The sequence below is a fragment of the Dermacentor variabilis genome, chromosome 7 (genome assembly GCF_050947875.1).
Source record: "Dermacentor variabilis isolate Ectoservices chromosome 7, ASM5094787v1, whole genome shotgun sequence".
Taxonomy (NCBI): domain Eukaryota; kingdom Metazoa; phylum Arthropoda; class Arachnida; order Ixodida; family Ixodidae; genus Dermacentor; species Dermacentor variabilis.
The window spans coordinates 104,522,777-104,535,034 of NC_134574.1; the positions used below are offsets into that span (position 1 = coordinate 104,522,777).

At 44.8% G+C, this 12,258-nt stretch overlaps 1 protein-coding gene across 1 annotated transcript in view; it reads left to right on the top strand.

The window, feature by feature from the left end:
- The window catches only part of LOC142586998 (protein Skeletor, isoforms B/C-like), a 28,983-nt gene extending 19,297 nt beyond the window's left edge, over positions 1-9,686 (top strand). The window contains exons 6-10 of the mRNA XM_075697866.1: positions 88-163; positions 3,105-3,322; positions 6,624-6,713; positions 8,656-8,708; positions 9,542-9,686. Coding sequence (XP_075553981.1) covers positions 88-163; positions 3,105-3,322; positions 6,624-6,713; positions 8,656-8,684 — 413 coding nt within the window. The 3' untranslated portion in view covers positions 8,685-8,708; positions 9,542-9,686. The remainder of the gene's footprint in view (positions 1-87; positions 164-3,104; positions 3,323-6,623; positions 6,714-8,655; positions 8,709-9,541) is intronic.
- The last annotated feature ends 2,572 nt before the right edge of the window (positions 9,687-12,258 follow it).

Here is a 12,258-nt window from a genome sequence, read left to right on the forward strand (position 1 = left end):
CAGCACCTGTTCCTATAAGTAGGCGTTCCAGTCCGCGGAACATTGAATAAAACGACAAAGCCAAATTGTTATTGTAATTGCCTGCAGCTGCCTTTTTCGTGGCGGGCCTTACTGCGAACACCCAACCAGATCAACTCACTTACCTAATCAACGACAATGGAAAGTAAGTAGATGTTCAATTTACATCTTAAATATATTCGTCCGCATGTAATCGCCAATCATTTGTTCGACAAGCGACACTTGAATGACGTGGTACTGCCTTTTCTTTCCGTACGTCGTATGAGTGTTAGATCAAGATTTCACATGGTCAGTTTGTGCATATTCAGATGATTGGGCATACGGGAAAGTAGTTTGTTTATAATCTTTTTCGTGATTTCCCCCAACGCACTGCAACATCATGCAGCCGTAAATAATAACAAATCCATGACAGCACTAGCAAAAAAAAAACGAAAGCACGCGAAAAGCTGTCCTGCTAGATATCCACCAAAAGAAGAGGTGAGGCGTGCAGACAGGACACAAGAGTAGAGAAGTGGACAACACGAACGCCGACTATGAACACCTGCACCTTATATGGCGTAATGCGCTGGAACTCCACAGTTACGTGACATCTTGAACGAAAATCCGAGCTGCTCCTCTCACGCACCCTTCAAGGCCAAGAGATAGGGCAGCCCACGGACGAAGAAGTATTTGAGGAGATGAATCTGCTAGGCCGCCAGAACGCACGCGGGCGGCCCGATAAAGTCACGGTCGCGCGAGGAGGAAATGACCGAAACGCGCCCATTACGTCATCTGTCGTGCTGGGGGAAAACTGAGCTTGTGTTAGGCTACTGAGCACGAGGTCGCGGGATCGAATCCCGGCCTCGGCGGCCGCATTTCGTTGGGGAGGAAATGCGAAAAGCGCCGGTGTTGTGTAAATTTCCGGGGTCCTCCATTACGGCGTGCCTCATAATCAGAAAGTGGTTTTGGCACGTTAAACCCCACAATCTATTTTTTTTTGTGAAAAAAAAACTGCGCTTCAATGCACGTGACGCACCGAAAATCGCGATATCGTCTCAGATACTGCCTCTTCAGAGAGCGCGCCGCGCAGGTTCTGCCTTCTCGGCGAGCCAACTCACGACAGAGGGCGCGTCGGCGCCGTGCCCGACGGTGTGACTTTATTGAAACGGCCGAGCGAGCGCTGTTTCGCCTCTGCAATACTTCTTGCTCTGCGGAATGGGCTAAAGAGGTTTACATAAAGTACTGCAGAATAGGTCGTGCTAATATTTGGGCCATTTGAAAAGCAGCATAGGCATATAGAAGCACTATACCATCTCTCATTTAGTCACAAATTTTGTTGGACTTTCGCGTTAGAGTGACATAATTTATTTCCAAGGTGCTGCACTTTCTATTGCCTGAATGTCAACGTTGCAGTATGATTCTCTGTCAATCTTGTCTAGATTGATGAAAATTGAAAAGCTACTAAATGAGGCTTTTTTATGCAGTCGTTGCGCCTTTTTCATCAAACGAATTGAATCATAGACTCAAAGCACAGGAACGAGTACCAGCTGCGGCCATTACAAGAAAGAAAATGCGGTTCCTTTACCACAGGAGAGAGAACGTTCCAAGTCTAACATACCATGAAACGTTGAAAGTAAAGTTATCGAGTGCATAGTAAAATGGAGCCAAGTCCTGAAAGCAGAGAATGTAGTTGCCCCGCAGCTCAATGTAAATGTTTGGTTCTTGTTACGACTGAGCTGAACTAGAAATATCATGCAGAGTATGCGAAGGCGCATGCTTTAAGTAAAGGTATATTACCCTGCAAATATTTGTTGCCGTGTTTTTAAAGCCGTCCTTCGCAAATTGCAAAACAACTCTGCGGCTTTAAAGTTGACATTTTTTAACGACTTATCTTTTTCAGTGTTTAACAGTGCTTTATATAACTTTCTTGCTAACAATCTTTCAATATGTCCAAAGATATAAACTATTCTGAGCACATCGGTTATAGCATACTCCAATTACGGGTTCACATTCTCACAGTCGCCTTAGGTCCCACATCAGTCCAACTCAGCCTTTTGAAGGCAAGATCTTTTTTTAGCGACTTCAGACGGGTGTGCCGTACGTGAGTTCTGGGTGTCTATTTGGCCTCATGGTCAGAAAATGGCCATTTGACCCCTCCACAGTGCAACAGCGGGTTGCAAAAAGTATCACAAAGAGAATTACGAGCTTGGATTAGTCACAGAGAACGTTAACATGAGCGGTACTTGCGCAATTAGCGCCAGTGTAATAAAATATTCACCACCAAAAAGAAGTATTGGTCAAATTGCCTCGGTGAAGAAAGCAAGCATTCCAACCAAAGTTGACGCGAAAGAAAACAACGCTGGCGTATGTGAGCGAAAAAAAGGGAATGAAAAAAACTCTACATGAATAATTGAAATAGAAGATCCGAAAAAAAATGTAAGATCTGACAATGAAGGAAGCAAAATAATGCAAATATTGCAGAAAATATCATGAAATTATGCAACATTGCATCATCCTCAATGCCCGAATTCCAGGACATCTATATAGAGAGACCATTTACATCAAATTTGTCTTCTTTCGCGTCACTTTTAGGCGACACGTCTTTTTTTTACATGTTCTTTTGTTCTTTGCACGTAAAAACACTTTCATTGGACCTTCACGTCGCATAACACACATCAGTCATTGGAACGTCGTTTATCACTGTGAGCCAACACTGCGACATACCACAAATCATTTTTCTTACGTTATGCCCAAAACTGGAACAACGTTGCTGCCAGCGTCGTTTTGTTCCCCTATAAATCAAGCCCAACATCGAAGAACGCCTCAATATGCGACATGCGACTACTGTTCACTCACGCGCGACCTTCATGCAGAATTATGCCTTGGTGTCTTTGGCACAATAAAAGAAAAATCTGCGGCATTCTATGTGAAACTGCAAGGAATCACATTGTAGCCGTGGCGCATATCACTTGGTCTCTGATTTATGAGCACATTTTGGTGGCACGTAAGAGGCGCTTCGCAATCCCCGAAAAACTTACCAATAACCGGAGCAAAGGTTCGCGCGCAATGCGCAACGCCGTTCACCCACGGGCACTGTGCATTTTCAGGACGAGTAAGCTGGGAAGGTACGACAAGAAGGACGTAACAGCCAGACTGCCCCTTGGTCGGCACTGGAACGAGTTCAAGTGGGTTTCGGTGTACTGCCTCGACGCCAAGCAGAGCTACGCTGAAATCGCTATCAACCAGGCGGTGGCTGAGAAGCTGCCACTGCACGATCCCAACACTGTTGTACCCATGCCTTCGATGGAGTCGACGGACAACGCAGGTAACAAACTCATTATAACAAAGTCCAAGGGGGAGTCACACCTACTTCCTTATATTCATTACTTCGTTATATAAGTTATTGCCTGTACTCTGCTGAGAATCTCTACGGGGATTTCAAAGGGAATTTCACTAACTTCTTTTATGCCTGTCGTTTTATAATATCCTGTTTAGTTGTAACAAGGCTTGAGTGTGCTTGAAATACACCAAGAAAGGTACGGGACTTCAACGTATGGCAATAGCTGGCAGATGTATAATCTGTTATACAAAAACCATAACGCTTCGGATACAGCGATAAGTTTGCAGCAAGTTTTCCCGAACAAAGATAAATTTCAAATATAAAAAATTAAAATCATGAAAAGTTACTGCAATCATAAGTAATTCTACTTCAAGGAAAATAAACAGTATCTGACAGGAGCGCTAATACATAAAAGCTTTCAGATGTCGAGTGCAAATCAAAGAAGCATGAAATACAAGAGAATATGCAAAGCGAGTCCAATCTATATAAATAAAAGTTTGTTCATACGCACTGTAAGGAAATCAATTACGTGAACGAAATCAAGTGAGTGTCAACGTGCTGGTAAATAATACATTTGTAGTTGTTTTCAAAAGGTTTAAACTGGCCTCAAACGTTTATAGTTTGACACCCCTTTCCCCCGTGTGAGAATGCTATCTTATACGCAAATGTTTACGGTTGTCACGCGGTGCATTTTTCGGCGGTCGAGACAGTTCGGCATAGAATTTATCGACAACTGTTTCCACCCTGCCTCCAAAGAAACACGTATGCTGGCAGTCTACGGCCAAGGAAAAGTGCCGAGCAATTGAAACGCGATCCTAGGAGCACGTGGCTGCCGGCACTACTTGTGCGAGCAAGAAGTGCCGGAGCCACGTCAATCATCAAACCAATCCGACGAATCGTCAAAACGATTGCAGCGCCCGCATCTGCAGTGGTGGGATTTGCACTCAATATACGGAGCTTTGGATTAGTGGCTGCGCACATTCAATCCCAGCTACAACTATGAGAACGCCACGAGTAGTGCGCACTCCTGAGGAAGAAGCAGCCTACCGCGAGCGTCAGCGAGAGTTGGCTCGTGAACAGGCTCGTCGTCGTAGGACTGGCCCCGGGATGTGCGCCAGAGACGTCGAGTTTAACCTCCGTAATCAGAAATGCAACTTAACTTGAAGCTCATGCTCGATTTGACATAAATGACGCCTGGTTCAAACGCGCCGAACGCGCTCATTGTGTTTCTTGAGGTGCGTTGATGACAGGCGTCGTTTAAATCAAGCCAAGCGTGGGCTTCAAATTAAGATGCATTTCTGAATACGGGGTAAATGACAGCGCCGGGAGGCCGATCAAGAAGCGTGTGCCCGAGACACCGAAACACATCGGCGGCGTCGGAATGAAGAACACATCTTCGCTGTTCGACCATCTTCACGGCATTGGAAGGAGCGGTGATCTTTTTGCGCGTGGTTATATCCATAAATCGCAGAAGCAAGGGCATTCGGATCGGTTTTCCTCATTTCCTAAGCGCCGCGACGTGGCTATAAATGCAGCTGCGGGCAATTCGCAGCGACAAATATCACCTGTCCGACGCCAATAGAAGCGCCTGAAGTCGCTTGCGCTTTCTAAAAAAAATAAAAAAGAAGCTCGAACAAAGCGGCTGCTGCCTTGTCAGTGTCCTGCTTCTTTCATGCTGGATGATGATGACTAAGAACAAAGGATGCAGCTGCCGGGGCAGATTTGATCTTGTTCGCGTTTACGTGCTGAAAACAGCACATGACATGTAGGCAGCTCTCTGCTTCGTATGCTACGTTGATTTAATGTGAAATGCTCCAGCACTCCTTTGCTACTGTACCGAACAAGCATTCAAATCTCCCGCTACATTGACTGATGCCACACTGGCACTTTCGACCGCGAACGAACAAGATCTGGATAAAATGCTGCTGCAGCGGCACTTCCGATCGCGATTTCGCTCGATCCTAATCCAATCAAATGTTGGACAGCTTCTTGATCGCGATCGAAAATGTGGATAGCATGCGCCATCAATGTGCAGTGAGGTCAACGAAAAGTCCGCACGCGTTCCTCCATGACACGGCCGTAACCCTTAAGCGAGCTGCAAGATGTCATTGCTCGTCTGTTACGAGGTAAACCTATATTTTGCCGAATTGCACGTTCGGAAAGCACGTCGGATCGTTTTTCCAGGCGTCTATAACGATACGATCAGGGTACGGCAGACGGGGACAGCTTCTCGACGTACCACTGACAGGAAACTTCTGGCAATGAATTCACCTACCCGGATAAAGATTTCGCAGCAGGTGCGATGCTGCGGGATGAATGGTTTGCCCGCCATCTCTTCGCACACGTCTCGCACTTTGGCGTCCCGCTCTACGACAAAGAGACTCATTGCGCCTGCAGCAAAACCATCACTAGCAATAACTCTGCATCGCCGAAATATACTAGCCCAGAAAATTGAGGTAAATATATCCAAAGCGCATTTCTGTTGCTGCATGTAGGCTTCTAAATGTTATGCTAAAATATTGTACTATCCTTCAGCTGTTGTCGCGTGCCCTCAATTTGTGCGGATTTCTGTGGGATATTCTTGGGCGATCTGGCATGGTCGAAGTTCTAAATGCTGTGTCTTTTTTCTACGAGGTGCTTTTCTGGTGTTGCAAGAAAATAGATTAACTAGTTACTTCTCCGCTTTGTTGCGCGTACGTACAAATGTGTCGGTTCCAAGATATACGAACCTTTCCACTGGACACACTACTGACTCAAGCCCTCATATTCAGGAAAACTTCTCTTTTCCACCCTCAACCTCTACTTGAGGAAGTGGATGGCAGCCACACCCATCGACTCAAGTGGTCATGACTTCTCACATGCGCTTATAGGCAAGTCTTCAGAAGCATAGCGGTTTTTTTTCTTTTGTCGCCTTGCGATGCTCTACTCAACTTAACTTGTGGAAGAGGATCGCACGTTGGAGAATACGGGGGTAAGACCGCCGAAGCTCCTCGTGTAACAATAGTTTATTTGCTGTTTATTCGAAAGACTATTCATTTGACCGTCTTTGAGAGGTTCGTATGACACCGGTATAAGAAGAAACATAATGCGAGTGGTACACCATTATTGCCTCGCAAAAAATGCACTGAAATAAAAACCATGCTGTTTGCTGCTCGCCCTTGTACTCATTATCACAACCAAAGGCCGTAGCCTGTCTCTTTTCTTTCTACGTGCGTCCATGTGACAGAATGCTTGTGTATTTGCATTGAAAGACAGACAAAATCTTTGAATGTATTCACTGGTGCAGGTGCGTCCTTCGCTCCATTCTCAGCACTGTGGGTGTTTACTCTGATTTCGGTCACATTGGCGGCAGCATTCGCCATTCGGCGATGCCTTGGTGAGTTCCCTTGTTTTCTTTTTTTTTTCTTGGCTGAATTAGTGCGAAGAATGCGCTTGTAGAAGTGAATTTCCTCTAAAAGATGGAAAGTTGCTTCATACCAAAATGTACCATGCTGGCAGAAAAAAAAATTGGGCAGGTTCTAACGGAAACGCAGCCGAAATCGGGTACACGCCTTGAGCGTGCTGCTGAGAGTGTAATGGATACTTCGAGACAAAAATGACGCAACCAATAGGAAGGATCTTATTTTCGTTTGCATAGCAGATGGAGGGGGCTAAGAAGAAAGGCGAAACGAACCTTTAGTTTGAAATGGCCTGAGCCCATCGCACAACTAAGCTCATATGTTGGCTAATACATTACAATCCGACATAATTCTTGCGCAAGCATGTGTACATTGTCCGAATTACATAGAGTAGCGCAAAGAGTAATAAAACAGGACACAACCGTTCAACGTATGTAGCAAGTATTTAAAAAAATTTCCCTCCTTTGGCAGCCGCGTACCTTTCAGTTATAGCTAAACATTTTTACACAACGGAGAATATCTGTAAACACTAAAAAAAGCGATAGGCAAATCAGCCATCAATACAAAGATCATTGTTAATGAAAATGGATTTTAACGGCCCCACATCCACTTCCAAGCGCCCGTGTTATTTGGGCGCACACGTAGTCTCCTCTGGCTCTGGTTCCGCACTGGGTGTGTACGCTGCATTTTCCTTGTGTACACTGATAGGTCGGCCTTACTGCCTAACTCTATGGCTGTCGCAACTGCCGCATTGGTGACGCTCGAAACTGGGCTGCGCCTCTCGTGTCTGCCGCACTCGCATATGGTTGGGCTGCCTGCGCTCGCGGTTCTTACGGACAGAAGGAAGACGCTGCGCTATGGTCAGAGAGGGGTGGGCGGAGATACGCCTTCCCTGTGCGACTCTCCTTCATGAAATTTCTAGACGCGATGTGTGGAACGTGGGGGCGCTCTATCAGCCGTCAAAGCCCCCAGGGAACCGGCAAATTTCTGAAACACATGACGCAATTGCAGGCTTGACAACTCCTGATCAGCGCCACGATTTATTAAACCTACTGTGGCAGCATCAGCCCTCTGAACTCCGACCACTCCGTCTCGGATCGACAAATGTACTGCGGAGCTAAGCCTCTGTGAAAGCCGCGAGCGAGGCTCCATATAGTTCCAATTTCGGCATGTGTGACGCAATAACGGCGACATCACTGCACGCGATACGTGCGTCATCGAGGGATGGTTTCGTTTCTCTATGAAACGGTATCAAACTCATGCGTCTGGGTAGTACGGTTACAAAGATGCAAACCAGGTGGCTAGCAGATCACTCTGAAAACTGCTAGCCTCCTGGTTGCCTCAGATTGTGAACCAACCGTCTCGCAAATGTTATTGGTCCCTTGTTCCAGTCCCGAATAAGGATATATCTTTCTTCAACTTCAATAGAAACCCGTACCTAGCTTCGTGCTACAAAATGGTTAGATGTTAAATTTCTTCTTTCTCAAGCTTTCCTTCGCTTTGCAGACATCCGCCAAAGTGATTTGTCAAAGATGTAAGCAATATTAGTGTAAAATGTTTTACAAGTTAAAGTTTGCGTGTTTACATGCGTTAGAGCAAGGTATACCCGCTACTGACCGAAACTAAAGACAATGCAAGTCAAAATTCTGAACTGGCCAGCGCAGGAACAAAGATTCTCGCTTAACAGATATTGATGTTAACGAGGAATATAAGCTGGTTTCATAGGCGGCCTGTAAGTTAGATCCATGGATCAAGGACTACCGTAGAGAAGGCAGGAGTTTGTTAGCAAGTAAATTTGAAAAAAAGTAAATACTGGCCTATGTATATAGGAGATTATCGCTAACTTAATTGCAGACAAATACAGTCATGAAGTCAGTGCAGCTGCTATCCTCTTACAACGCTGTGTTTTTTTTTTTCCAGAAAGCGATAATCGCATCAAGACATGCTGAAACCGGCTGCTTCCTACTTTGAAGGTGGGTAAAGCGTGTTGTAAAAGAAGCCTTCCTACGTAGCATTGTAAGACACGAAGAAATCATGTATGAGTTTGCGTATCACCAACGCGCTTAATGTTGCACAATTCAAAACCGATACGAATTTCGAGGATTTAGACAAAGCAAACCTGTTAGCAGTATCCATCATCTCAAATTTCGATTAATGAGATACGATTGCGCCATATTGAAGGGAAACAGGAAGCCGAGGCACGTTACCCGCGTATCTGTGTGCCGATCGGCATCTTAATTGTTTCTGAAAGCCTGAAATTTTAGCATTTTGCCTTTGTGCGGAAGTATAGTTAGATGAAAACTCCACAGTCTGCATTCTGTTGTAGCACTTGGCTATTGCATCTTAAGGGTACCAAACAAAAGTCGCAAATGAGCCAGTTAATCCCAAATGGTGACAAGTATTGTACAGTGCTGTTTAAATACAACGCAAGGTGACGCCAAGCCTTTATTTGAAATCGTAAAAAATTAAACGTGGCGATACGAATGTGCACAGTTCGGTGCAAGTTGTACCATTTCCGTGCCCAAGTGATGAAGCGCAACCTAAATTATGGGACAGTTACAGCCTTTTTCTTACACGCAATGATTGGTTTATGTATTTGGAGTAGTTGGAAAGGAATGTCGCCGGACATTTATTAACAGTGTAATGCCCCGCATGACATTATCATTACCTAATGAAAGAGCAAGGAGAAAGGAGGAGGCGGTTGTATTCGCTGTGGTACACGCACTCAAATAACGAAGATAGTATTCCTGTATGCCAGCTCTTATTCCCGATCTAGGTACATAACATTCGTGTTTCTTTCCTGCAGCTTCGCAGGCTTTCCGCCGTGTGTCCCGTGCCCGCAGTTCTTCATGTTCGGCAGCCAAGTGCTGGACCTGTCTTTTCGGCGCCATATGTGTGGCGTACACAGCGCAAAGTATACAATGATCTGTTGCTACAAAATAAAAAACTATCTTCTGTCAAATATCTTCGCTTGTGCTGTGCACGATCTGCAGCCAGCGCTTTAATAGATCGTAACCCAAAGCTAATTACAAACAAAACTGCGCCAAATAGGGGCTCAGAATTAACGCAACTTACTGCATTGTTCCTGCTAACAACAGTACATGCCTTTGAGAACACGTAACGTTGCGGGCAGGTGACACAAAGTGTACGTTGTTAGCACGTTCCGGGAAAGCCGGCAGTCTTTTCGTGCCCATAATGATAGAGAGTAATAATACTCAAAATTTACCAAACCGTTCAATTGCTAACTTTAAGCCCACAATGTCAACGCACCGTTTGTAGAGCAATCTTAAATAAATCGTGTTGATTTGTCTCCGATGTGATTACGTTTGCGTAATGTTGACTGTTTACTAAATTAGCAACATTACCAAATGGGTGTGGGACCACATTGGTTTATTAGCAGGGTTTTTCTCGAGCGTGCTCAAGCTTTTAACCTTCTCGCAGTGCTTTTTTTTCGTATAAAACTATTACGTATATTACGATATTACGATATTCGTATCAAACTATTACTAATATTCCGCTGCTAGTTAATCTCTAACTGCCAGACCACCGAGGCGCAAGAAAACGCTATGCCAATAGCATTTGCGCAGCTAACATAAAATTCCGGTTAAGATTATCCATAGTTTAACTTCGAAGGCGATGTGCAAGATCAGAGCAGTTCATAGCAACTTTACTAATCCCCCCCGCTACCCTCCCCCTACCCCTTGTGCTAAAACATTTAAACACATACCGATGCTTATGAACGGCGCGTTTCTGTAGTCACTTAAGGATTAGTCCTGAAGCATGTCGGTTTGCACGGGACATGGAAGCCTGCCTTTCACAATATCATGAAAATAGAAGGCATATTATGCAATAAGAAATACGCTCGCTGAGGAGTTGTACAGGCAAGTTTTGTTGTGTATATATGCTGCATCCTGCGTGTACAGCCTGGATATAAATTTCAGCATTGCCATTTGTTTGGCGTGTTGGTAAACTGACACTGAAAGAAGATCTAGCGCCAGCGAACAAGGACAAAAGGGCATTGTGGTGTTATCTCTCTTCTGTCCTTGTTTGCTGGCGCTAATTATGCTTGCAAGCCTGGGTAAGTTCGCTACTTTTGAATGAAGATCACTATCGTGTTCTGGCTTTTTTTGTTTTATATTAGGCAGTCCTAAACGGCTGCTTTGTTCGCGCTGCCAAGCTGTCTTTAGCTGTGAGTTGGAGCAAATTGAACGAAAAATGCAAATGCCCGCGAAAAATGAACACAGGAATGTATGCATCGCCTTAAAAAAATTCATTATTGAATCAAACCTATCTCAGTGTTGAGCGTATTATTCATTTCAGTCCTCATTTATTGCTTCATTTATATTATATATACTTCTTCATTGAGTGACTGCGAACTGAAACGTTTTGAACTTTCGTCGCTTCAATTAATGCACCAAAATTACAGATTTATAAATTTATTACCTGAACACAGAGGTAAAGTCTCCCCGATTCTTGGCCGACCCCTTGATTGGGTATGAGCCAAACACATTGAGGTCATCATGATCATCATCAGCAGCATCAAATGCGCACGCCACTGCGGTGCTGAAAATGAGCCAAACAAATGTACGTAACGAGCAAACCACAACATTGGCCTTCGGCGCATACCACTGCTTATGTCACATAATGCGTGAAGCTTTTATTCGCGGGGGAAAGAATGTTATCTGACTTTGAGGCACGTTTCATAGAATCGTGCAATACCATTTCAGTAATTCTGGAGTTTTTATATTACATTATGAAATCTTTGTAGACGGGCGATACGACTCTCAAGGAAGCAGAATATTTCATTCGCATTCGTTAATTATAATAATATATTCGCCAAGTTCAATGCTCATTGAAATTATCCATGCTGCAGCAGACGGCGCGCGCTCATTTCTACAGCCATACGGGTGAAAGCCTGAAGATATGGCTAAGGCTGACACGGATATTTGACACGTTCCGTACAAACGACAAGCTGCTGTGCTGCATGGTCCGGAGTCGAGCCTGGCGACACTTCCCGCTCTGGTGGGGTGAGATTGGTTGTTCTTATCGGCTGAAGCGACATCTTTGCGTGTATACGAAGTGCCACTCTCAGAGAAAGTTCCTGATCTTCGTACATGTCGCCATCATACCTTTCTGTTTCTGCTTTCGCATTCCAGCTCACAAAGAATACACAGACACTGTGCAAGTGACGTAAACAGGATGTCTATGGGGGTTTTTGGCAGCTGAAAAGGCCTAAACGATATACAAACAAGCCCGAAGTAACGTTCACCATTTCCCTTTCCTTAGGTCTGCGAGCCTTTCCTACGAGATAGAAACGAAAAATTCGGGCAGAACCCATCTCACGATCAATGTTGACGATGATGCGAATAGCAAAGAAGCAATACATAGATACACTGTCATTCCACCGCAAAGACGAGTCCTGCATGACGCGTGTATGCATCCGGGCTCCTTTCTTGGGTTTCTCTTTGGACGCGCTGCGTAATTTAGTGGCGCCGTTGTGAAGTCCGCACGTGACACTTGTGT